General features: G+C 49.1%; 3 protein-coding genes across 3 annotated transcripts; 2 read left to right on the forward strand and 1 right to left on the reverse strand.

Moving 5' to 3' along the window:
* Nucleotides 1-429: 429 nt before the first annotated feature.
* Nucleotides 430-2,315, reverse strand: PNRC2 (proline rich nuclear receptor coactivator 2). Its single transcript, XM_074161889.1, has one exon. It carries the CDS (start codon nucleotides 2,301-2,303, stop codon nucleotides 1,881-1,883), a length of 423 nt encoding a protein of 140 aa, XP_074017990.1. The 5' UTR covers nucleotides 2,304-2,315; the 3' UTR covers nucleotides 430-1,880.
* A 14,007-nt stretch (nucleotides 2,316-16,322) lies between these two features.
* On the forward strand, nucleotides 16,323-17,390 carry CNR2 (cannabinoid receptor 2). The gene has a single exon (XM_074161963.1). It carries the CDS (start codon nucleotides 16,341-16,343, stop codon nucleotides 17,388-17,390), a length of 1,050 nt encoding a protein of 349 aa, XP_074018064.1. The 5' UTR covers nucleotides 16,323-16,340.
* Nucleotides 17,391-19,458: 2,068 nt separating this feature from the next.
* On the forward strand, nucleotides 19,459-26,149 carry FUCA1 (alpha-L-fucosidase 1). The gene is made up of 8 exons (XM_074161962.1): nucleotides 19,459-19,847; nucleotides 20,910-21,044; nucleotides 21,669-21,806; nucleotides 22,454-22,559; nucleotides 22,994-23,194; nucleotides 23,408-23,598; nucleotides 24,429-24,528; nucleotides 25,902-26,149. The coding sequence occupies exons 1-8, from the start codon at nucleotides 19,471-19,473 to the stop codon at nucleotides 26,040-26,042; spliced, it is 1,389 nt and encodes a 462-aa protein (XP_074018063.1). The 5' UTR covers nucleotides 19,459-19,470; the 3' UTR covers nucleotides 26,043-26,149.
* The last annotated feature ends 416 nt before the right edge of the window (nucleotides 26,150-26,565 follow it).

Here is a 26,565-nt window from a genome sequence, read left to right on the forward strand (position 1 = left end):
TTATCATTTCCAATTTGTACAAACACAGTAAGTAATTGACAATTTGAAGTTGAATTTCTAATACACAATTGTAAGTGGGATAACAGCTCATTCACTGGGGAAGGGCCAGGTCACAAAGTCTTTTAAGTTTAAAGATCGCCAATTCCATCTTATTTGGAGCAAAGAGATTTGTAAACATTCAACCCAGCTGCCAAGGCATTTCGAATGTACAGAAAGACATCTCAGAACATCTCACAATCCGCAAAACTCCCTCTCAAGTTAAAGCACTTCTTATTTTTAGTAATTACTGTATTTTTAAAACACTCTGGATTTTGTTGTCACAGTTCAGTTGTTTCCATTATGGGTCAACTGAATTGTGACAGCGCTGAAAGCTGCCCCTGGCAACTGCCCTGGTTTTGTATTTTTATTCTCTATTTTTATTTTAGCAACTAGTGGGACAAAATAACATTGTAGCATTGATTCATTTTAGAAAAAGAAACAATTCATCAAGCACCCAAACTCAGCCATTTGCACTTTTTTGTGAAACATCCAATTTGGTTTTAAACACCTTAGTGTTTTTCCATGGTTTAACACGCACCTCTCCTGTACATTCCGAACGTGAGGATCTTCAACTTGAGCAGCTTTGCTTTTTTTTTTTTTAATATTTTTTTTTATTTTATTAAAAAATTCTAAATAAGCCTCTTTTGCACTGAGTTTACTTTAAAAATGAGCTCACAACAACGTGCATATTCACTGTACGTTAAGTGCAAGGGCACAGCCACAGTTATTTAGGGTTTTTTTTTTAACAAAATATCTTTTTTTTTTTTTTTTTTTTAAAATCGGGCCATGTACTCCACATGGTCATCATACATTCAGCAGTTTTGTACTAAAAAATACTTCTGTGCAGGAAAGCCCAGCATCAATTTACATATGCTACAAAGTTTTACATTTATTTACATGGCTCTGTCTTCCCTATGAAAACATTTTAATACCTGCCACAAGCTACTGTAACTCACAACAATTATTACAGGGTACCCAATTTAAGACCAGCCTAAGTAACTACTCCACCTCTTTTACAATTTTATAAAACTGGTATAAAAATGTATTTTAGGATTCATCAGTGCAATTGCTGTGCAAATGGGGGTTTTTTTTAGCTTTTTTGGCAGTCGTCTGGCAATGCAGTGTCATGGGTTGGCACGGTCTGACTTGGGATGATGCCCACGGAGCATCACGAGAGCTGGAGAGCGGCAGTTCCAGGACACGCACCAAGATGTTTCCCACATCTAAAGTTTAGTCACAGGCTTTAAACGCTCATCTGCCGATTTGATGGTGTCTAATCAAGCTCTCTAGAGAACAGTTTCTGTGGTTTACCTAGTCCTAGGTGGAGCTCTGCTCTGCAGTTTTTATTTAACTAGCTAATTTTACACGAGTTTGAAAGGCAGCAAAGTACAAGACTAAAGCTTTCAGTGCATTTTTTTTTTTTTCCAGTTAATGCTGCATTAAGTTAGGGAAAAGCTGATTTTCTAACACCATACCAAAAAGCAGTCACAATTCCAATTTGACAGTCCCACTTTTGTAATAAATGGCAACTGTTCAGGATTTGATTAGATTGATTACAGAGAAAATGGCAGGGGTTGGAACAAGGTGATCTTTAAAGTCCCTTCCAACCCAAACCATTCGATGATTCTACGAAAATACCTATTTCACAGTGAACACAGCACACAACTTTTGAGGTAAAAACGTAAGGGGAATGTAAACTCCCAGCCCCTTCTCTTCCAAGTGACTTAACTACATGCAGCAAGAACATCTGGTTCTCTGGCCTCTGGGGTTAGGAACAACAATTCTCAAATTTGAAACCTTGTAAATTTTAAATAACTTTAAAAATGTGAAAAAGTTACATCTCAAGCCTGGACTTTGAGTAATGTTTTAAGCTGAAATGTCATTATTTCTTTATCAGAAGGTTTAAAAGAAACGGGTACCCAATGGCTTGGTGGCTTAGGAAGAACACTTGGTGAGGGTGGCTCACTGAATTTTGCTCCAGCGTAGTTCTGGTTGGTCTGAGGTGCGAAAAACAGGTTGCGATTCGATAAATTAGGACTCCAATTTTGATTATTGGGGAAATGAACATTGTTCTTTCCCCCTTTTTGCATGGCCTGCCATGCTCCAGGTGATGAGTTGCATCCGTGTCCTCTTTCTTTCTTCATATAGGTTTTCATCTGCGAATTCTGGTCTTTGTTCTTCTGCCTGTTTTTAAGTTGTTGATGGTTCTTGGTGGTATTTCTAGACTGGGGAGCTGGAATGTTGAATCTTTCTCCACCACCCATCTTCAACTTAAATGTCACCTGTAAAAACAGGGGAAAAAGTCAGTGGAGTTTGCATTACTACTTTATTTCTTTTTTTAAAAATATTTCAGAGAATTTTTAGATTCTAAGCAAGGGGACTGATATCAATCTAACCAAAACTCTTTGAAAGTAGTATTTTTTTCTCTTTTACTGGATACGACTTCAAAAATAACCACGAACTTACCTGGTGCGCTCATGAGAACTCAATTATAATGCAATTTATCTTCTGCATGGGAGATTACTGACTCTACAATGGCTTGTCTAAACAATTCCACTGCTGCTGGCTGACCAGCAGGTCACAGAGCAATCCCTCCCTCAGGAACCGCACCCCAGCCCCCTTATCAATAGTCACAGCTTTAACTACCTAGTTATGAAAACACTGGCCCCTCCACGCAGCCCAACTACTAAATAAATCCCTTCTTTTCTCCTCAGCAAAAGGCGTTACTGGAAGAATGTGAAAAACATGTTACTCCCAAATTTAAGCTGTTAATATTTAATCCTCAAGACATTTAAACCAGGCTTGTTTACACCTTGTTTGCAGTGATAAAGCCACTCCCCGATTTTTTGGTAAATCCAAGAATTACTCTGATAAACCCCAAAGTGAACTGAAAACAACCGCAAATGGAAAGCAGCCATTTATAACTGAACTTCCCAAACAGCCGGCCAGATACCGTCCCACCTTCCTGCTCAGTCTCCGACACTGTAAGATTCCTCTCCCACCCCCTTTACCTTTCAGTTGTTTTCTCAGATTCCACACTCTCCAATTCTTGCCCCCTTTCTTGCGTCCAAGCCTGGAAAAGTCGGTGCTGCCTTTTGCTGGACTCCTTCCTTTGGCTAGGAATAGAAGTTCTCATGGGCTGATCTGCTGTTTTCAGCCAGGGAGCCGAGCCCAACATCGGATTCTCGGCACAGAAGCTCCAAGGGAGAAGTCGCACTGCATAAATGAGAAAGTAGTTTGAACTCGGGTTAAGGAAGCAATTGCTTCTCTCTCAAGATGAAATAATTTAGAGAATTCATGAAGTCTCTTATTTGCGAAAGATGACAATATCTTTAAACAAAAGAACAAAAAGGTAATATTTATCTTTATTTATATAAACTTCACCATTCTACTTCGTATTTCACAATTCTTTTAATAGGGGGAAAAAGTCAAATTCAACGGGGAAATACTTTGAGATAATTTTTAGACAATTAGCGCTCCAATGCATCACTCCTGAGCACGAAGAAATCCTTCCTGAAACCCCCCCGTGAGAACTCACCCTCTGACTGTGGGACCGGGGCAGGAACGCAGCGCCCAGAACTGTCCCCAAGTGTCCCCACCCTTCCCAGAAAAAGGAAGTCGCCTTTTCCCCCAAAAGGGGGGAAATTCGCCCCCCCAAACCCTCCTCCAGCCATTACAACACAGCTCCATTTCTAATCTGCCAGATTATTTTTTTTTTTCACCAAAGTAATTCCTTATTAACTTAAAATAATTTCCTGTTTAGCCCGTGGCTCATCCCCTCCTGGAAGCTTTTTTAAGATTTTAATCCGAAATCACTCCGATCTGTTCACCTTCCCCTACTCGATGTCTCACTTTCGAGTCATCAGCACTCTTGAGTCCATCTCTCCCCAAGAGCTCCAGGAAGAGCCGCCCATCTTCATTTCCAGCTTTCGCCTTGTTATGACTAAAACTAAAGGCCGAGGTAACGTCATTAGCACAAAATGCTCCGCTGTTTGCTCCCACCGGAGCGGCCCTCACAGGCTCGGCGCTTGCCAAAGCTCCTCCATCTGCTTGTCTTTAAACTTTTTCTCTTCTTACGCTGCCTACACCCCCCAGTCCCTCGTCGAGCCGGGAACCCCCGTCCCCACTTCCCCAACAATGGAGCAGCCCAGCGAACGCAACATGGCGGCGGCAGCGCCCGGCCCTTCCCGCACCGCTCCTCCCTTACCGACTTCTATCCGTCTCGTTCGCCCAAAAGCACGGACACACACACGGGGGCCTTCAGAAACCGACCCCGCTGCTCCTCCGCCGTCACTCTCCGACACCCCCCCCCCGTAAAGCACAGCCCAAACCGCTCCACCAACTCCAGCTGCTGCCCCTCTGTCTCCCACACAAAATGGCGGCCGCTTCCCTACGCCGTATAACACCTTCACCCGTCTCCCCCCTCCCCTGACCACCCTGCTCCAGCCAATAGGAGCGCGTCGTCTGCTCCCTCCGCCAATCAGCGCCAAGCCCCGCCTGTTGCCGGGATGGGACGGGGCAGACCGGCCGCCGTTTGAATCTCCTCAGCGCAGGGCAGCTCGGGAGGATGGCCGCCCCGGGGCCCTTTGTCCGGGGACCGGAGCCCTTTGTCCCGGGGCTGGACCCTCCGCCGGGCGCGGCCTGAGGGTTCCCGGACTGCGCTCCCCACCCCCCCAGCCACGCAGCCAGCTTTCCTCCCCGCCCCGGCTCGGGAATTAGCACAACAAAAGGGGAGGGATGGTGGTGGCTGCGCCAGCTGCCGCTTGGGGCTTCAAAGAGATAAAATAATTAACAAAAAAACCGACTCCTCCGGCTGTAAGAGGGTCCCCGGGAGTGGGGATTCACCGAAAAGCGAACAAAGAGCGAAATCCAGCCCCGTAGAGATCCCCCGCAGCTTCCCGATCGCCATAAGGGGTATCTGGGAGCGAGGGGCTCGTCCAGCCCGTCCCCCACACCCGCATGTGTTTTCATAAAATATTTTTTAAATTTTAAATTATTAAAAAGAACTTAGAGGTATTTTCAATGTCAAACTGCAAGGAAATGCATGAAAGGAAAATCTTCCACAGTTTTAAGCCACTGTTGTGGGAAGGGACTCGGAGCTGCCGAGCCCCCGGCCATGGCCGCTCTCGGTGTTTATCTTCACATCCTCATATTTTGCCTCAAGGGGTCGTTTACACCGAAACCCACGAGATTTTATGTGTAGAGGCTGAGTGAAAATTCCATAAACGCAGGAAACCTGCATGCTCGCCAGAAAGCTCCGGCTCCTGTCACCCCTGAGGGGCCAGTCAAGCACCGCACACCGCTTGAAGGACCAAAAAAAGAGGAATTCCAAAAGAAAACACAAAGCAACTAATACAGTTTCATCAACTCTGGGGCAGGGAAAAGTAGTTACAAACAACACAAAGATTCAAAGTTTTGGTTTTCAGGTACAGATACCTCGAAGAGCTCATTGAGGTGCTCTACTTTTATAGCAACAAAATGGAAAAATTACTCTTTTCTCCTTTACCTGTAAACCATTTAAACCAGAGCTGGTTTCTGACTGACCAGCACCTGGTTCTCCAGGGCTCTGACCCATCCTAGGGTCTTCGGGCACTCTTGGGACAAAAGACAAGTCCTCAAAGGGAAGCTGCGTCTTTATAAAGTTTGTATTTCATTATGCAGTGTTACTGAAAAAAAAAAAAAACCAACAAAAAAAACCAACCAAAAAACCATGCTACCTTTTAATACGCAAAATGTGTTGACATAATCAAGCCCAGACCTTTGTTCGTGTTCTTTATTGTACGTTGCACAAACCAAGCTGAGATTAATTTGTTTTCTTCCCTTTGCTCCCTATTTCCTGGCACTTAATGTTATGTCTGAGATCCTTTTAGCAGCTTTCATTTAGATAGAAGCAACAGTATCTGCTGTAACCAAACACTTAAGACTCGAAATTCCACTAATAATCTCAAACAACTCTCCTATAATGCACGCCAGCAGATTTTTGCTTTGGTTCTATCTTTAGCGTGTTTATATCTGCTAAAACATCATCTTAGCTCAGTGTGCGGATGTTTTTAAGTCGGGACACGCCACTGATATTTAGAAATGGCATTTTACTGGCTGCACATGTGCTCTCTTGTCTGGGGAACAGAACATCCATGTACTTTTCAATTCAGATCAAGGATGACACAAGGTCTGGCAGTTTTTCCTCGCTATCTTTTAGATACTTCAAAAAACACATCTTGTCTTTCAGAACTGGTTTTGGGGTCAGGCTGACACATTTAGCCAGAGCCACAGGACAGCAGGAAATGTCAGTGATAAACCAGTCTTTGTGCAGAAACTCACTGAAAAACACCAGGAAACCAGATGACCACTACAGTAAATTGTGTCGTTCAGAGTTCAAGCAGGAACACAAGGGGATTTTTAAATCAAAAGGGCAGGCGGTTCAGAATATCCAAAACACCACAATGCCCAACTTGCAAGCAAAGAGAAAGTTTCTCATGCTTCACACTTCAGCTGCTAAAGCCTTGGGCAGGTTTCCTCTCCTGCAGTGGAAGAAGGGGTCATGGTGGTGAGACCCTGGCCCAGGTTGCCCAGAGAAGCTGTGGCTGCCTCATCCCTGGAGGGGTTCAAGGCCAGGTTGGACAGGGCTTTGAGCAACCTGGTCTGGTGGGAAGTGTCCCTGCCAGGGCAGGAGGTGGCACTGGATGGGCTTTAAGGTCCCTCCCAACCCAAACCATTCCATGATCCTATGATTCCCAGAGCTACGGTAACCCTGACACATAGAGAAGCGCCTCAAGTGCCTGCCATGTCCTGGACTGCATGTCCTGAAGACAGCACAGACTCAGTCCCAGGGTTCAGTCTTGATCCCTTATTACTAGGACCTGAGATCCCCTCAAGAGAAGCTACTCCACTCCCTCAAATAATGATTTTTAAACCCTCATTATTTTTTTCAACACAAGACTTCCTGTTCCAAAGCCTATGGCACAACATGCACCTCAGTTACTCAGGGGCGGACTGTCTCTGCAGAAGGACATGAGGTGGCTCAAGGAGCAGCTTATCCCCACCACTCATGCCATGCAGCCCTGCATCTGCTGAAGACAAGGTCCAAGGGACAGTGCCCTCCAACACACTGCTTGAACCTCCAAACCTGATGTTGCTGTGCTTTGCCACATGGTGACACAAACTCAGTGACCTCAGCTCCACGACACCTTCGCAACATATTCTTATAACCTATAGTATGTGTTTTTTTCTGTTGTGCAAGCGTCTGCTCGGTCTGGATTATTCTGCTTCCTCCAGGTAATCTAAGGCTGACTGCAATAACTACCAAGTTTCCTCATGTTCCCAGCAAGCCAGGATCTACATTACTCAAATCCTCCTCTCGTCCTCCACCATACTTGTACTGCCACAGTGACAGCAGCTCAAGCTTTTCCCTTGCCACTATTATTTTCTGTTCAGCATCTCCATTCCCTCTCAACGCAAGCGTTAACACCAGCCCAGGGCAGCAGCTCCATCTGTGCTGGCACTGCAACAACCAGCAATTTGCATAGAACTTCCAGTGAAGACAAGCTCCTCAGAGCTTCATTAGCCCCAAACTGAAACGCTTCCAGCTGTGATCGAGATGGATCCAACCACGTACGGATTCATGCCCAGGTGTTTCGGTGGAAACACCCACTGGTGGATGCTGCAGGAAGTAAGTAGCACAGATGAATCATTTGTTAAGTCAATAGTGAACCATTGCCCCAGTTTTATTCCATGGGTGACGAGCTTCCGCTGGTACTTGATTCTTAGAGCCATAAAAAGTAAACACCTTGGGGTTACTAAGAGTCCCATGACACACTTGAAACTAGTTAGATGTTTCCATCAGAGCCAAACATTAACCAGGGTAACAGTCTACCTAAGTTTTCCTTGTGTGGGAAACATGTTGAGTTTGTATTTTCTTAAAAATCAGCATGAAAGTATTGAGTACACAGTAACATTTAGAATATCCTTTATTCTATTTGGCAGAGGACCCCTGTTTCTCAATCAAATAAAGCCCAGGAAATCCACGGCAGTGATCTACAGGAACTAGGTGGATATTTGAATCTCTCCGGAGTGAAGAGAGAAGAGGTACAAGGCAAGCACCTCAGCAATTCAATAAAACTAGGTACTTTAATTGCTTAAAGCTCCTTATAAGTTAAGGTTTTTTGTTGAATAAAGCAGAGGCAGGATACCTTCTAGGTAGAGATTAATTAAGCCAGTGTCCACCAGTACCCAAGTTTTATCGTCTCCAGAATAACTTTCCTCCTCTGCACTCTGAAACCAATTAGGTGCTCAGGAGTGTCTCTGAGAAGGAATCTCCCTTGCGTGACTGCAGCGTGCATGCTTGTGTACATACATATACACCCAGAACAACAAACTTGGCACCGAGAGTGAAAACACCATGGGCACACAGGGCTCACTGAAGATCAGTTGCCCAGGCCCTGAGCCTTATGGCCCAGGGGGGTTTAAAGGGCTTGTGCTGCAGCAACTTTGTTACAGCTGATTTCTGAACTTTGGAACTAAAAGCACATCCAGGTGTGACTTCCCGCTCACACCCTGTATGTTTTCTGTCTCAACAGCTCCCTGTGCAAACCTGCACCAGCTCTGAGTCACCAAAGCCCACAGGAGCCTTCAGCCCATTCAAATTGATATGCCTGGTTCACATCCCATCAGCAGGAAAAGCGTTTCCACCCTCAACACACCTCAGGACACAAGGGAGCAGAGGTGGTTTTCTAGCAGGACAGCTCACCCAGGGCACAGCACAGCGTCACGGGGACCCAGGGCAAACTCCTCAGGTGAGTCCCGTTTCACTCACCTGAACTATCCTGTGCAGATGACAATAAGGGTGTTTTTTTCTGAGTGTTTCCTCAAAGAGTGCAGTATAAAGTCACACTGTCTCGCTCTGATTCACACCTTATCACCATGAGCAGCACCTCCACCCTCAGTGCCGTCTGGGCCACTTCATTTTCAAATTCAGCCCCAGCGCACACCAAAAGTCAGAGAAATACAAGCAAGCCACTGTCTTCCCACAAAGCACAGCCAGGCTTTCTGCAAGTGCCAGTGACTAAGTGCCCCATCACATGAGCTATGTCCTAACGGCAGCGCCAGGGTTTGTTCCCTACTGCTCTGGGGGCAGAGACACTACTCCTGAGCAAGATGAGGGGTGATGGCTTCAAACTGGAAGAGGGGAGATTGAGATGACATCTCAGAAAGAACTTCTTTGCTGTGAGGGTGGTGAGACCCTGGCCGAGGTTGCCCAGAGAAGCTGTGGCTGCCCCAAAAGCAGAACGTGACCTTCATGGGAATGTAAAACTGATCACTGCTCCCAGCAGCTGACCCTGGGTACCGGGGGTTTCCCGAAGCAGGGCTGCTCACAGCTGTGTTAGCTGCAGCTGGTAAAAGGGAAAAATCTAAGCTAGAGGGGAACAAAAAGCCCTTCCATTACAGAAGTCAGCCTTTCAGAGCTTGCTCTTACTCTGGCAGGACAATTTTGCTCCAAAAAAGTGTCCAGAAACCAAATTACAAGCTTCTAGCTGTGCAGCAGTAATAGTGTTTTTTATTTTATAGCACACACTCCTCTGAGAGAGCAACAGCTCTCATTGTGGACAGGGGAAACTTGGATCTACATTTCACAGGATCCTGCTGGACGTGAAGCCGTGACAGAGCAGGGAATAGTGTGGGGCTGAGTGCTGCTTTTCTAACTCAGGACTAGTAAAAATTATCTTTCTGTTTTTCACAAGCTCTTTACAGTCTCATATTTGTTCTTGCAAAGGAAAATTTATCAGGAGCTGAAATAGAAGTCGTTATTTTTTGCGACAGAGCTGATAACCTGCCTCTTCCCCTTTGCTTATACAATAGTCCGTGAGGCCTTTCATCTTTATTGTGGTTTCCGTGCGTGAGATCCAGAGAGGGGCATTGGGAAACACCCAGCCCTGAGCAGCACTGAAGGGGTCAGATGAGTCCCAGCTGTTCTCAAGCACCCCAGCAAACAGGGGAACCCCCTCTCCCCATCCAGGGGCCAAGAGGAAGCGCTGGGTTCCCAATTTTGCCCATTTCTCAAGCATCTGCAGGCCGATGTCCCCGTGAGTGTCATGGGCTCCCCTGGAGAGGGCAGCCGAGCATTGCTGAACGGCCGAGCTCCAGCTGCTGGGAAACCCCTGAGCCACCAGTAATGGCAGAGGGAACACGTGTGAAGCAAAGGTTTAGGGAGCAGGAGATGTAATTGCTGTTCAAAAGCATCACGAACCCATCGTATGGGGGGAACTGGGATCCACACAGGAGGGAAGGTTGAGTTCTCGCTCAGGAGAAGACAGGTTGATGGTTGTGGCTGCTCTGTAGGATGTCGTAGCAGGACCTGCTGTGGGGCAGGCCAAGGAGCACAGCCTTTCCTTTGCAGCCAGCACAGCGTGTGCTCCCCACTACACGTTGTATGGTCTTTACCCAACCATAACGTGGTCAATTCCTTTGGGATTTGGGGCAAACTTGCCTCTACCCGCTGACACGGAGCCTGGAGTAACAGGAGATACTCTCCCACTGCAGTGCTCTGGTGTCCCCTGCCAGATGTCCCTGCTTTCCATCAGCAAGAGCACAACCTGCATATAAGCAGCTCCAGGCCGCTGCTGACCAGCAGAGGGGAAGAAGAGAGCAGAGAGCGGGTAGAGTGGAGACCTCAGCCTCTGCAGCCTGGGTCCAGCACGACCACAGGGGTATGATGATGTAACTTCAGACCTTAAGCCATTTCCTTTCCCTTCCACTTGCAAAAAGAAAATCACCTTGCTCTTCTGGCATTAGCAGAGCGCGTTTGTGCACAGAGAAGTGACATGCCCACTTTCTGGGGCACAGACTCCTGTGGTTCTTGCTGTCGATGGTGTCAGGCAAACACACAGATGGCAGATTTCTGAGCTTTCCCTCAGAACTGCCCACAGGTAGGTATATCCAGGTTTTTCGATGTCTGCCTTCTAGCTCTTTTCCTTCCCCTCCTCTTCCACTTCCCAAGAGAAATCAGGGAAAGACCCTGAATGTCTCTTGCCTCGAACACTGCAGGAAGACGGAGGAAATGGAGGGACTGAGGAAATTATTTCAGCGAGTCGGAGGGTTAGGCTGGTTGTGAGATGTGGCACTAGCAGCCAGAAGCAGAACACAAGACCCAGAGGGGAAGTGGGGAAGGAGAGAAAACCTGACACACGTTCGCTGAAAGAATGCGAAAGAGAGCAAGAAACCAGGGGAAGGATTTGCACCAATGGATTTCCAGCCCAGGGGAATAAAACAGAATGGTATGAGAAACCCAGATGAGAGCAGGAGCGATGTGAAAGGAGAGGGAAGCGGGCGCTGTCTGCAGCTGCACAAACTGCCCTGAGAGCTGGAGAGATGGGAAGCCCCCAGGCACCCCCAGCCCGCAGCGCCAGTGAGAGGAGGTGAGTGGTTTGCGTTTGCTGACCCGTGGGGACATCCTACAGCCAAGGATCCTTTTTCTCGCAGTAAAACACATCGTCCCTTTGAGCCCACGGTGCTGACACGCAGGCAGGCAGACCGGGGAGATTCTGCCGCGCGCGGGGAGGATCTCACGGGGAGATTCCCGGTGTTAGTCAGGATAAACTGCAATGGCATGTGTAACAAAGGGTGGGAAAATTGTTTTTTAGGATGGATGCTTTCTTAACGAGAACACGGAAGGTAAGTGTTTAAATAGCAGACTGGGGACTAACTCTTTACAGCTGGTTTTAGAAAATAATAATGTTGGATATGTCAGAGCTATTTCCAAATGTCTGGCAAGGATGAGTACGATACTGAGCTCTCAGGCTGAGTGTTCTGCACGAGTTAGTGTGTATTATCACTCCAGTTGTGGTGGGTTTGGTGGAGTGAGAGAAGCTCTGTTTTGTCAGGCTTTGTACCCAAACGGGCATTCGCGGTGCTGCTCTGTGCCTACACAACCCTGTGCTTTGAATGCTATCACCCCGAGCAGTCACACAGGGACAAAACTGGACTCTGAATAGAAATAAAGCATAAAATCTTCAGTGTGGCATTTGTGCCAGACAGTTCATCAGGGAGGTAACTCCTTTTGGCATTATTTGATGTAGTCGGAGGGATAAACCGGGCTGAGCAGCTATTTCCAAAATAGTGGCAAAACTTCTCCTGCGATCAAAACAAGGAATCATGTACAAACTAAAATATTTGTAAAGCAAAAGATATTTTGCTTTTTCAGCAAGTGAAATTTCCAAGCAGTAATGACAATTTTTGCATAAATCGCTTGTTCATGCTAGGTGATCACTTAAGAAATTTTATTCTATTGTAAAGATCAAATCTCTCAGAAATTCTGGTGACAAAATATTCAAGACCAGGGCTTTCAGAGTGCTGCAGGCACATTGCACTGGCTGATTTCAGCCAGAAAATGTAATTTTATGTTATCTAAGCAACTGATACGTTAACTTATTAATCACAAGGATTCTGAGATGTCTCTGTAAATGAAGAAACCATCCCAAGTGTTATCAGAAACGGTGCTGCTGCGTTCAAGGCAGTGTACATCTGACAGCTGAAATCAATCGCAGCGGTGCACTGAGATGGAAAAGGACTTTTTCACTTGTAGATTTAATATCCGCCGAAGCCAGTGGAGTTCCTAGGCTGGAGTGAGTGGGCTCACAAGCAGATCTAATGGGGGAGAAAGGTTTCTCTGCTGCTTCTGGGCAGACTTTACAGTCAGTGAGGCTGTATCAGAAAAATATTGCATTCCCAAATGTCTTATCTGCATTTTGTTCTGCTGGGCTTCTTGTTCATTCAGTGCGTTGCTTCCATTTGCTGCCTCCCGCGGCTCTGCTATTGTTATTGGCACTGTATGGGGGTTTCTCCATTGCAAGAGACAAGGTTTCCATTGCTTTGTTTTGCAGAATATTCCCCACTCTGGGAGATCCTGCTGGCAGGAGGCACTTTGTTGTGCAGGGAGGAGAGTTAATCCTGTGCAGAGGGTTCCTGCTCAGCTCCTGCTGCTCCCAGGGACCAGTCCCTCTGTGCCGCAGCCTCCTGGCTCCAAAGGAGGGCGAGAAGCCCCTTCACTCTTTCTTGCTGAGCTGAAATGTCAGCCCGGCGGGCAGGGACTCTGGGCTGGTTGGGGTGGGGATGCACAGCTGTGCCCGGGGCTGTAATTCCCAGGGAGGTGGAGATGCTGCCCCTCTGAAGGGGGTTTCCACCCTGGAAGTGGGACTTGCCCCATGGAGGATGCTGTGATCAGCTCTCCCTCGGGATCCAGATACGGGCTGGCTTGTTTCCCAGGAGCTGAGTTGTGCAGGAGGCAGTGGGCATGAACAAACAAATGGTTGAATCCAGGAGCCCATCTGACAAGAGAAAAATGTCCCCTGGGCAGGAAAAAGCAACCTTATGTTTGAAAAAAACCAAAGGGACAGACACTGCAAGGATAGGGGCTCTTGGCACTGTGTTTTCACTCTCTGGAGCCTCTGCAGAAGAGATCTTGTGCTGGAGCAAAGCCCCATGCTTTCCCTCACAGACACGGGAGCTGGAAGGAGGATTTGGGGGAGTTCGGTCAAAACTGCAAAGAGATTCATCCTTGTCTTTCAGCCTGAGACACAACAGATGTGGGAAGAGAAGGTCTGGGCTGGCTGATTGCTACGAGCCCAGCACAGTATTTTGAACCTAAGGGCTTATCTGAATTGTATCAGCTTAATGGAGAGAGCTGTACCAGAACAGTCAGCAGAGGAGTTATTTTGCCATTATAACCAAATTCTCTCCCCAAGCGACATAACATGAGGGATGGCATTTTGCTGCCCTCAGTCTCTTGCCTAGTGTTCAGCACAGTTTCCAAGCTCTTAAATATGTTTGTTGGACATTATACAACTGCAGATACTGAGCATTTAAGACGGTCCTGGGAATGCTGGCTGCAATTAGTACATGTCAAGGTGATGCTGGAGTCTGCTTAATTAAGAGATGTCGTGGTTTGGATGCTAGAGTTTTGGCTGGGGAATTTGGGGTACTCAAGGAGGCAGCTGCTGCCCTGGTGGCCCCTGGTGAGCCCTGAGATATGCCGAAGTCCATCTGTCCGCTAAATCCTTCTCTCTCTGGAGAGGGAGATGTTGTCAGGTTTAATAACAGCAGTTAGTAATTACTGCTGCCCTTGTAGCGTTCCTGTGAAGAGCTGCAGGAAACAAGAGTGCTGAGATTCGAGTGCAAAATCTCCGGTCCTGCGCGATTACCCCATGCCAGAGCCTGATGTAAGAGGAGAGAGGTTTGCTGCAACGCCGAGCCACAGTTCAGCCCAAAGTCCAGGACTCCTCCAGCCTGATATGCCAAGAAATGCAAATCAGGATTGAATTGCTCTGGCTGTAATACGCACTGAACGCCCTGCAACCACCGATGTTCAAGCCCTGATGGGCAGGCAGGAGCAAAGTGTGGGGCTCAGGCTCTTCTCCATCACCTCCTGGGCAGCATCTCAAGTGGTCAGGGGTATTTTGCGACTACTGCGAAACACAGAAACAGTGATGGGTGCCAAGGGACGGGGGAACTGGTGGGGAAGGAAGTGATGAAGACAGGTCTAAAATATGTGTCACTGCTAAGATGTTGTGGACAGAGGTTTCTACTGTGTTGGTCACTGCTGGCTACTGTTGCCTCTAAAGACAGCTGTTGCCTTTGCTGAATTTCAAAAAACAGACAGAGAAACCGCAGATGCTTGTCTACAGGTGCCCGGAGCCCAGCAGCGCAGCAACCTGGCCCCAGCACTGCCTGGGCACTTGCTCTGCTCCCCGGGTGGCCGTAGCCATCACACATCCTGTCACCTGTGGCTCACGCGTTTTGGGCATTTCCTCTTTCGAAAGATCGCCGAGGGCAGGGAGAGACAGTGGCGTGTTTGTTCTGGGGGAAGGGAACACTGTCAGCCCAGTGCTTTCCTCCGGCAGCGGGAGTCATGGCCCCATTGCCTGGATGGGGGATCCTGGATACTTGAAGCCAGGCGGATGTTTTCGGGAAGGGGGTTCCTGTCCCCCTGTTCCCGTTGTAACAGGGCAGTACGACCTGTTGGTGTGTGGCACTCGGGACGCAGCATCTCTCTGTTAATAAGGCAGCTTTAGTGTATCCTACAACCACCTCTTCGTCTGCTCTCTATAACCCAGTCCAGGATGACCTTGTTCCCCCTGTTACATGAGGAAACACAAGGCAGCTGAGCCCTCGATGAAAGAGTATTTCGTCTAAAGGATGAGTATAATCAAGTGCAAGAATGGGAGAAAAATAACATCTGAAGGACAAGCTCATGAGTGTAATGAAGATGAAGAGATTTAAATGCATTAAACGGCAGAAGTGTAGAGAAAAACACAACTTTGCTGCCACAGAGTGCACCGAGCAGCTCAATATCTGCTGAGGGGAAAAGAAGGCATTTCCCTTCAGCTGAAGCTTAAAATATTGATAGAATTAACCTAATCCTGGGCATGGACAGGGCTTCTTAGGTTCACAGAATCATAGAATGGTTAGAGTTGGAAGGGACCTTAAAGATCATCTGGTTCCAACTCCCCTGCCATGGGCAGGGACACCTCCACTAGAGCAGGTTGCTCAAAGCCCCATCCAGCCTGGCCTTGAACCCCTCCAGGGATGGGGCATCCACAGCTTCTCTGGGCAACCTGTTCCAGTGCCTCACCACCCTCACAGTAAAGTCCCCATTATTATGTCCAACCTACACTCTAATGTCGATGTTAAACAATAACTTTTAATCACTCTGACAATGGGACAGACTAAGTCATGACACAGGGATTATGGGGGGAGAAACACAACTTTAATGAGGCTGAGCTTTATAAGACTGCAATAGGCAAGCTTAAATATAAAACCAGTCTTGTAATTTTTGGTACTTCAAAGTACACTTTGTCTTCCCAGATGAGTCGTACCGAGTCCCTGGCAGCGCAATATCCCTCATCCTTCTCCATCATACAATTCTCAGCGTTGCTGCTTCCCTCTTGTGGTGAGGAAACAGCCCGAGAGACAGAGGTGGTACAGACTACGGACGCAGTACGGACGTGGTACCCATGGGCTGCGATAGACGGGTCTCAGCCAAATCACCGGTGGGACAAAGCCTGGATCTCTGCTGGGAAAGGGTGGAGTTGGCTCCAGCATTTGGGTTGTGGACCTGAAAGTAGGTCTCCTTGGGCTATTTTCCTTTTGCTTGCTTCCATCTAAAGGGAGGGATGTGTCTGAGCGGGTTGAATTTATTGCTCATTGTGCTCCTGTAAATCCCCTTCCTCTTGGTCTTTTTCAGAGCATCCAAAGAAGTGCAGAAGGAAGGAAAACCGCTCTCTGCAAGCTCCTGGCTCCAGTTAATTACCATGGATATTTGCAAAACACATGAAAATGCCTCCAAATGCAGTGCGAACACCATGGAGTGCTTCATGGTCCTCAGCACGCAAGCGCAGAAGATAAGCATTGCCACACTGTGCGGCCTCTTTGGGACACTGTGCATTTTCGAGAACTCTTTGGTGCTGTACTTGATCTTCTCCTCCCCTGGGACCAGGAGAAAGCCTTCCTACATCTTTATCAGCAGCCTGGCCTTGGCTGACATTCTGGCCAGCATCATCTTTGTCTGCAGTTTTGTTAACTTCCATGTCTTTAACGAAACAGATTTCTCTAAAGAAATGTACCTGCTGCAGCTGGGAGGGGTGAACACGTCCTTCTCTGCCTCCCTGAGCAGCTTGCTGCTGACAGCCCTGGACCGCTACATCTCCATCAGCCGGCCCTCTGAATACAAGCTCCTCATGACAAGGAAGAGAGCGTGGATAGCCCTGGGGGTGCTCTGGGTGACCTGTGCAACCATTGCTTCCCTGCCCCTCCTGGGCTGGAACTGCTGCACATTGAATTCAACCTGCTCCGAGCTCTTCCCCTTTGTGGATGACAACTATCTGTCGAGCTGGATCTGCTTCATCATGGTCCTGCTGGGGTGTATCGTCTACGCCTACACGCACGTGCTATGGAGGGCTCACCAGCACGTGACCTACATGGAGAAGCACCAAGTGCAGGTGGGAAAGCAAAACACCAGGATGAGGATGGACGTCATGCTGGCCAAGACCCTCGTCATGGTGCTGACTGTCCTCGTGCTGTGCTGGTCCCCTGTCCTCGTTCTCATGATCTACAGCATCTTTGCTAAGCTGAGCAATCACCTACGCAAGGTGTTTGCCTTCTGCAGCACCCTCTGCCTGCTCAATTCCATGGTGAACCCCGTTATTTATGCCCTGCGGAGCAAGGAGCTATATTCCTCCCTGACGATGGTCTTTTCTCGCTTCAGGAGGCAGCTGAAGGTCTCTGAGGAAAGCCCAGAAGCAGAGAGCACCCACAAATCCTCCATGATAGAGACTGTCTGCGAGGACATGCGCGTAACATAGGGAGGCAGCCGTGGAAAGTCCATGTTTGGGCTGGCAGAAACAGTCTGGATCCCTTTTATTCTTTTCTCTTCTTACGGAGGTCCTGGGAGATGGGGGATCAGATGCCTGTCGTGGAGCCAGCTCCCACTGATGTTATTCTTAGGCACTGGGACGTAAAGTGCACAGACTTACACAGGCAGCTGCTCCCCAAGCTGCAGAGAAACCAGTACCACGTCAATGTGCCAGCCACGAGGCAGCAGATATTGCTGTGCCCCAGAACAGCAGATCCTAACATCTTATGACAATTCCTCCTGCCTGGCCTCCTCCCCGGCCTATCCTCCTAGCCCACTTTTCTTATATTCAGTGGTGTCTTCCTTATACTCCCTTAAAATATAGCTAACCTCAAATAAAACACTCCGCAGACCTCCAGTTTCTCTAGAAATCCCCAGGCATCATGTAACTCCCTCTAAACCCCTTAACCAAGCACGGGCAGAGTTATACAAGCACCGTCAGCAAAGTGCTAACGGCACATCGCTACGTAGCAGAGGTACATCTATTTATACCAGGCTTGAACGCCGTCCTGGGGTGTTATGCATTAGCAGCACGGTGACAAAAGGTCTTCAGGTCCTGGCAAAGGTGGCAGAGAACAACACCGAGTCCTGATGAGGTCCCGATGATGGTTAATGGCTCGCTGCATCGTGCGGGAGCAGGAGCGGCAGCAGGAAGGACCTCGGCCCTTGCTGGGAAAGGTGCAGGTGGTTTCTCTGGACTCCCTTGCAGACGGTCCCGGCTAATCCTGTCTCACAGCATTTAGGGTCATATTGATTTTAGCGTCTCATTCTTTATGGAAAGCTGAAATGCTCTTGCTGTGGCTTATGGACTCTGCCGTAGTCAAGGGTTTCGAGGCGGACAGGACCCCGCAGGCAGCATGTTTCTTTCAGCAAATTTAAGGGAAGCTAACTTGTACCACGCAGGTATTTGTTGGATGTTACGTCATTAAACATTAAAGCCATTTTCCAGCCTTTTCTTCCATTAACCTCCAGGGCACAGACGCACAGACTCCTCCAGGCAAGGGGTTTAAGCCCAGGCTGGGGCAGGTACTCTGAGCATGAGGAACTCCACAGGTTTTTTTGCAAATTACTCAAACCGGGTACCTGCAAGTAGAGCAAAGTGGGACGGGGCCCTTTGCCGGTGTCCTGGAGCTCCCGAAACACCTCTGACGGGGATGAGCCTGGCCCGGGGCACGGCCGCGGGGCTCTTGGACTCTGCCCTGTTTCCCCAGAGGATTCACTTAGCCCTCACGTGCGGGTTTTGGAGCCAGGCCCCAGGCCTGCTCCAGCTGCCCGGTCGGAGACGGGGCAGAGGGGAGACCTCATTGCCCTCTACAACTACCTGAAAGGAAACTGTAGAGAGGCGGGGGTTGACCTCTTCTCCCAAGGGAATAACGACAGGACCAGAGGAAATGGTATGAAGCTGCGGCAAGGGAGGTTTAGATTAGATATTAGGAAGAATTACTTTACTGAAAGAGTGGTCAAGCACTGGAACAGCCTGCCCAGGGAGGTGGTGGAGTCACCATCCCTGGAGGTATTTAAGAAACGTGTAGACATGGCTCTTCAGGGCATTCTCTAGTGCCTGGGATTGTTGGTTTGTGGTGGGGTGTTGTGTGTGAGGTTGTGGGTGTGGGGTTTAGTTGGTGGGTGCCTTTTTTTTGTTGTTGTTTGTTTGTTTGTTTGTTTGTTTGTTTGTTTTTGTGTGTTGTGGTGTTTTGGTTTGTTTTTTTTTTTTTTTTTATGTGGTTGGACTCGATGATCTCAAAGGTCCCTTCCAACTACTAAGATTCTGTGATTCTGTGATTCTGTCTCATGGAGGCCCAGTGGCCACGGGGCCAACCCCACGGCCTCTCCCCTGGCCCCTCACGGGATGGACACAGAGGCTCAAACCGCAGCAAAGGGGCACACAGGCGGCTACGGCGGGGCAGAGCCGGGCTGGGAGGGAGGGAAAGATGAAAGCGGCGGCCATCCCCGCAGACAGGCGGAGCGCGGCCTCGAACCGGCGGCCCCTTGGGCAGCGATGGCGGCGCCCCGCCGTTGCCTCGGTAGCCATGGCGGCGGCCGCGCTGACGTCACGCGGCAGCATGGCGGCCGTCGGGCTGCTGTGGCTGGCGGCGGCGCTGGGGCCGGTGCTGGCCGGGCCGCGCTACCGCCCGGACTGGGCCAGCCTGGACGCCAGGCCGCTGCCGGCCTGGTTCGACCAGGCCAAGGTGGGGGTGTTCGTCCACTGGGGGGTGTTCTCCGTCCCGGCCTGGGGCTCCGAGTGGTTCTGGTGGCACTGGCAGGGCGAGCACCGCCCCGACTACCAGCGCTTCGTGCAGCGCCGGTACCCGCCCGGTACCACCTACGCGGACTTCGCGCCCCGCTTCACCGCCCACGACTTCCAGCCCCGCGAGTGGGCCCGGCTCTTCCAACGGGCTGGGGCCAGGTCAGCACCGGGCACCGCCCAGGGGTTCCCTGAGGGGATGGAGGGTGGGTCTGGGGGTCCCTGAGGGGATGGCGGGTCCCTGAGGGGATGAGTGCCATGCCTGGGCGTCCCTGAGGGAATGGAGGAGCCATTTCTGGAGATCTGTGAGGAGATGGGGGTCCCTGGTCACTGAGTGCATGAGGGAGCCATGTCTGGGGGTCCCTGAGGGGATGGGGTGTGGGTCTCAGGGTCCCTGAGGGGATGGCGAGTCCCTGAGAGGATGAGTGCCATGTCTGGGCGTCCGTGAGGGAATGGAGGAGCCTTTTCTGGGGATCTGTGAGGAGATGGGGGTCCCTGGTCACTGAGTGGATGGGGGAGCCATGTCTGGGGGTCCCTGAGGGGATGGCAAGTCCCTGAGAGGATGAGTGCCATGTCTGGGTGTCCCTGAGGGAATGGAGGAGCCATTTTGGGGGATCTGTGAGGGGATGGGGGTCCCTGGTCACTGAGTGGATGGGGGAGCCATGTCTGGGGGTCCCTGAGAGGATGGCAAGTCCCTGAGAGGACGAGTGCCATGTCTGGGTGTCCCTGAGGGAATGGAGGAGCCATTTCGGGGGATCTGTGAGGGGATGGGGGTCCCTGGTCACTGAGTGGATGGGGGAGCCATGTCTGGGGGCCCCTGAGGGGATGAAAAGGCCTGGAGAGGATGGGGGGACTGTGCCTGGGGTCCCCAAGAGCATGCAGGGGTTCCTGAGGGGATGGAAGGGCCAAGTCTGGGGATCCCTGAGGGACTGGGGATCCCTGAGCAGTGCTGGAGATCCCTGAGGAGTCGTGCCCAGGGTGCTGAGATGATGGGTCTTGCTACTTCCCAAGTTTCGATTGTTCATTCTTTTCAGTATTAAAATCCATTAAAAACCTCTATTCTTCTCGTAGTTGCTTCTAAATTTAAAGGTAAGGAAAGAGAGCCCCTCACAGCATGGTTATTCAGTCCCTTGCTCTCTTAGTGGCTGGGTTTGCCCATGAGGCTGGGGAATATCTTAGGTAGTTCCTTTGTCATCCTGATCGAGTATTTTTTTTTCCCCTCAGGTACGTGGTACTGACCACGAAGCACCATGAAGGCTTCACCAACTGGGGGTCGCCTGTGTCCTGGAACTGGAATTCTCTGGACACAGGGCCCCACCAAGATCTTGTTGGAGAGCTGGGACAAGCCCTCAGGGAGAGGTACAGCACTGCTAAACCGTGCTCTTCCCGTTGTCTGTGTGCATTGAATTCTCCTGACTGTGCTTGATGAACAGCGGAAAACGATGAGATTAATATGAAACAGTAGGGCTTGCAAAGTCATGATATCTTCTGTGAAATAATAGGGCCTGGAGCATCTCTCTGATGAGGGAAGGCCGAGGGACTTGGGTCTTTTTAGTCTGGAGAAGGGAAGACTGAGGGGGGATCTGATCAAAACCTATAAATACTTAAAGGGTGGGTGTCAGGAGGATGGGGCCAGTCTTTTTTCAGTGGTGCCCAGTGACAGGACAAGAGGTAACGGGCACAAACTTGAAACTAAGAAGTTCCATCTAAACATGAGGAGGAACTTCTTTACTTTGAGGGTGGCAGAGCCCTGGAACAGGCTGCCCAGAGAGGTGGTGGAGTCTCCTTCTCTGGAGACATTCAAACCCGCCTGGACACGTTCCTGTGCGACGTGCTCTGGGTGGACCTGCTTTGGCAGGGGGTTGGACTAGATGATCTCCAGAGGTCCCTTCCAACCCCATATCATTCTGTGATTCTGTGATCTAATCTGCCACTGGTTCTTAGTCCCTGCTGCCTAACTCTTTCCTCTATGTTTTCCTTCAGCAACATACGCTATGGACTGTATCACTCTCTCTTAGAGTGGTTTAATCCGCTCTATCTGGCTGACAAAGAAAGTGGCTTCAGGACCCAGAACTTCGTTTTGAAGAAGACCATGCCAGAACTTTATGATCTTGTCTTAACGTAAGAGCTGGAACCAGTTAGGAATCAGGAGCCTTTCCTGATTTCGGTACTGTAGATAAGATACAAAGTGTATGCAGAGAAAAGAAGTGACAAATGCTAATTTTTGCCAAGACAAATCTGTTTACTTATTGGTGATGATTTGTGGTTATTAGAAGAGGGGTTCATGTTTGCCCTGTGGACAGTCTAACTTGTAGAATAAGGTAGAGACAAATTTTTCACTCAGAGTGGCTTTGAAAGTGGAGTGAGCTGCTTAGTGTGTAGTAGAGTAGAAGAGCAATTTCACTGTGAATTTACATCCTTGCCTTGCTATCCTTGTGGACAAAAATACGAGGCTTGGACATGTGTTGCTCAGAATGGCCATTGTACCAGGTCAAGAATGTGCCTTGTAATCGCCTTTGAGATGTAATCTTCCGTTTTTTGGAAGAATTGCATCCTCTCTTCAGCCGTGCTCAACACATCATTCTTTGCTGCTGCAAGAACCTCACTTAAAGCTTTGTCTGAAGCAGAAAGTGATAGCATAAACCTCTGGTAATGTCAGGCATTAGGAAGAGGAAGTGAAGCTAGAACTCCAGATGCAAGAAACACAGCGCTTCCTTTGTGGTAGGAGAAAATGAGCCATTTTGAAATAACGTTCATCTCTCTGTTAGATATAAACCAGATTTGATTTGGTCGGATGGAGACTGGGAAGCTCCGGAGTCATACTGGAATTCTACCTCTTTCCTTGCCTGGCTTTATAACGATAGTCCCGTCAAGGTATCGCTTCCAGCTGTCCCTCATGGCCATTAGAGTTTTATGGGTATGGAAGGTCTGGTAGCAGTGAGATATGAATGTGAACAAATGAGAAACCTGCTTGACAGATGCCAGATGTGCTTTATTCTTTCACAAAAAATAAGAAGCCTGCACAGTGCTCCTGCGAGAAGACTCTAGTGGCCTTACAGCACACATGGGAGGCTCACAGGCCTGGAATCTTGTTGCCTTAACTTCTAACTGAGTGAATAGAGAGAGGTTCTCCCAGAGAGGGATTCGGCCTTCTCTGGAGGATCCTCTCTCTCTTTCCTTTAATTACACTGGGGGTTTAGGTGCTTACCTCCTAACTTAGATGCCTTTGCTAACTTAAGAGGGATGAATACAAGCTGAAAAGTCCAGGACAAAGCATTCTCCCTACTGAGCTGAGTTCCTTCTTTCAGGACACTGTTGTTGTTAACGATCGTTGGTGCAATAACTGCTCTTGCCAACATGGAGGCTACTACAATTGCGCTGACAAATACAAGCCAGGGATCCTGCCAACTCACAAGTGGGAGATGTGCTCCTCCATCGACAAGCTTTCCTGGGGCTATCGAAGCAACATGAACATTTCTGAGCTAATGGATGAAGCAAGTATCATTGAGGTAAGAAATCTGAGATCAAAATAAGAGGTGTGGGGGAGTTACTGAGAATTAGAGGTTTCCATCATCCTCCAACTTGCAGAAAGAGTTGTCCTGTGTTTCATACAATTGGGCTGGAGTTAAAGAAGCAGTTGACGAGGACAAAGCTCTCCTCGGGTTCCTTCGTTGTCACAAGTGAAGATAATGCAATTTGTTACCTTGGTTTGTCTGACACAGGAGCTAGTGCAGACTGTGAGTTTTGGAGGCAACTACCTTCTCAATGTGGGACCTACAAAAGAGGGGGTGATTGTTCCCATCTTCCAAGAAAGACTTCTGGCCCTCGGGAGGTGGCTGGACACTAATGGGGAGGCAATTTATGAATCGAAGCCATGGAGGGTACAGATGGAGAACAGCACAGACACAGTCTGGTAAGGACTCTGTTGCTCAATACCCTCTGGGCTGGGCTTTCAAGAGCTGACTTTTTTTCTTATTCTTTTCTTAAATTTGGTACACTCTGAAGCATTGCCATCAGGTGCAGATGGCGTTTAGGTAATATCCTACAATTGGAGTGCTCTGTTACTGCCCCAGGGTGTTACCTAAGGAATATTTTGCTTGAAAGAGGAGAATAAAAATTGGGACTTCATCCATCTTGCTTCATTTGGAAAAAAACCCAACTCTTCCTTTAAAAAAATATCCATGCTCATGCTGTCAGGACTGTGTAAGCAGTGGACCTGGCTAGTTTTGAGTTGCACAAATGTAGATCATCCAAACACATACAGTTTGTAAATACTGATATTTGCTTTTAAGCTGTTATATAATAATACTAATCACTATTACCCAACGGTTAGATTTATACTGAGAAGGGCATAGTGAGTCAAGAGCCACAAATTGCTACACAACAGAGGTTTTTCTGGTTTTTTTTGGTGTGCTCAAGTGTATTCAGTCTGGAAATGCAGAGCAACGATCAGGACAAGCGGCATATCCGCTCTGTTGACCGCACACTGAGGCAAGGACAACCCGGCAAATGACATTTGCTTTCAGGAAGCACGCACGGACTTTGTTTGGGTTTCATCAGCCAGTGCTGACTGGCTAAGTGGTGGGTCCAAAGTGACAGGTTTTGGAATGAGGGGAAAGTAGGTGACCACTGTGCGGTGACAGCAGGCGAGCCCGTGTTCTCGTGCTGTCTGGAAAGGTCAAGCTCGTATCTGGTTCTCTCTCTGGTGGGGCTCTTCACCTTGCTGAACTCTTGCTCTCTCAGGTACACCTCTAAGGGCCCGGTTGTCTACGCCATCTTTCTGATCTGGCCTCAGGACAACGTTTTGGAGCTGTCCTCGCCCACTCCATCCCCAGCCACACAAGTAAGGAACTTGAGAAAAAGCTAACGCGCTCTGAGAACCCATCCTGGGTACGTGTGGGCTGGGAATGTCCAACCTGGCTCCATTTGGAAGTTGGGGAGAGTGTGGAAATTGTCATCCCGTACTTTTTGTTCTGGGGTGCTCTGGCCTCCCTCCAGATCCTTGCAGCCCCCCCAGGTTGCTCTTCAGGCTTCACCTCGCTGTTTCAACACAGAGCATTGGGTAGGACTTGCCGGGACAGGCTCACAGTCTGCCGTGGGACAGGCAGAGACGCTTCTCCCCCTCCCCCCCGAGTCTTTTGTTCCTATTGACACAGGGAGGTGAAGCAAATAACGAGCCTCACACATGGAGTCAAGCAGTGTGCCCAGGTGGCCAAGAAAGCCAATGGCATCCTGGCTTCTATTAGAAATAGCGTGACCAGCAGAAGCAGGGAGGTGATTGTGCCCCTGTACTCAGCACTGGTGAGGCCACATCTGGAGTATTGTGTCCAGTTTTGGGCACCTCAATCCAAGAGAGATATCGAGGTGCTGGAGCGGGTGCAGAGGAGGGCAACGAAGCTGGTGAAGGGCCTGGAGAATAAATTGTACGAAGAACGATTGAGGGAGCTGGGACTGTTTGGTTTGAGGAAGAGGAGACTGAGGAGTGACCTCATCACTCTCTATGACTACTTGAAAGGACATCGTAGAGAGGTTGGTGCCGGTCTCTTCTCACAAGCAAATAGCGATAGAACAAGAGGGAATGGCTTCAAGCTGCAACAGCGTAGGTTTAGACTGGACATTAGGAAGCAATTCTTCACAGTGAGAGTGACCAGACACTGGAACGGGCTGCCCAGGGAGGGGGTTGAGTCACCATCCTTGGAGGAGTTTAAGAGTCGCTTAGATGCGGTGTTGGGGGACATGGTGTAGGGAAGGACTTTGTAGAGTAGGGTAGATGGTTGGACTCGATGATCCCAAGGGTCTTTTCCAACCTGAATGATTCTATGATTCTATGGAAGGGATCGCTGGTATTGCATCTCAAATTCAAATCAGGTACACTGACCCACTAATTGTAAATGTAATTGGACATGACGCAAATGGCTAGAGTGCCCTTTGCTCTAGACAAACAGAGGTAAAGCCTTCTTAGTAAAAAAAAAAAAAAAAAAGGGCAAAAAAACCAAAACAAACAACAAATTACAGTTTGGCCCCAAAATATCCTGCGTGTTCCCTTTTGTGCACCGTGAGCGATGAGTGGAAATGCGCGGGACTGGTTTGGATGCCGGGGCAGGGGGGGAAATGCTGTACAGAGACTGCAAGCGCGTTGTGGGTGCAGCGGGGTGTTCAAACGGGGAGCAGCTGGGTGAGCTACGACTGAGCGTTTCCCCCCACCCTCCTCTGCAGGTGACGATGTTGGGGTTTGCGGGGACTCTGAAGTGGCAGAAGTCCCCGGGTAAAGGACTGCTCGTAACTTTGCCCTTCCTGCCTCCCTCTCCTCTGCCTCCCCAGCCTGGCTGGGCTGTCAAGCTTGAAGGTGTGAAGTGACGCTGCGGGATGAAAGCAGCGCCCCCCCCCCCCCCCCCCCCCGCCTTTCTTTTAAATCGAGTCTGAGAGGATTTTTCATTCAGTGTTGAATAAATTGTTAAATTTTCTCTTAAGAGAATTTATTTTCTAACCCCTTTTGCCTGTGTATCGGTGGACCCTGAAGGACTGACCTCTTCGCTCAGCAGTGGGAAGCTGGGACGTCCTTTGCAGCATTCTGCCGGGGTGAGACAGCCCACGGGCCAAACATCTCTCTACACTTGCAACAAGAAGGTTTTTTGATGGTTTTTGGGGGTTTCTTGGCAGATGTTTTTGTTCTTGTGTGAACTTAACAGAGAAGCCACCGGTTTGGAATTGAACTTCTGACTTCTGCTCTTTCGGTGAAATAAGATTTCCGGTGTCCGTGTTGGAACTTCTCTTAAAAGGGTTGAACAGTACGTCCTTATGGGATGAAACTCCTCCTGGCGTGTGTTTCTGCCGCGCGGCTGGTGTGAAGGCCCCGCAGCGTTGCACGCCGGCATTGGTT

The sequence above is a fragment of the Numenius arquata genome, chromosome 21, assembly GCF_964106895.1.
Source record: "Numenius arquata chromosome 21, bNumArq3.hap1.1, whole genome shotgun sequence".
In the NCBI taxonomy this organism is placed as follows: Eukaryota; Metazoa; Chordata; class Aves; order Charadriiformes; family Scolopacidae; genus Numenius; species Numenius arquata.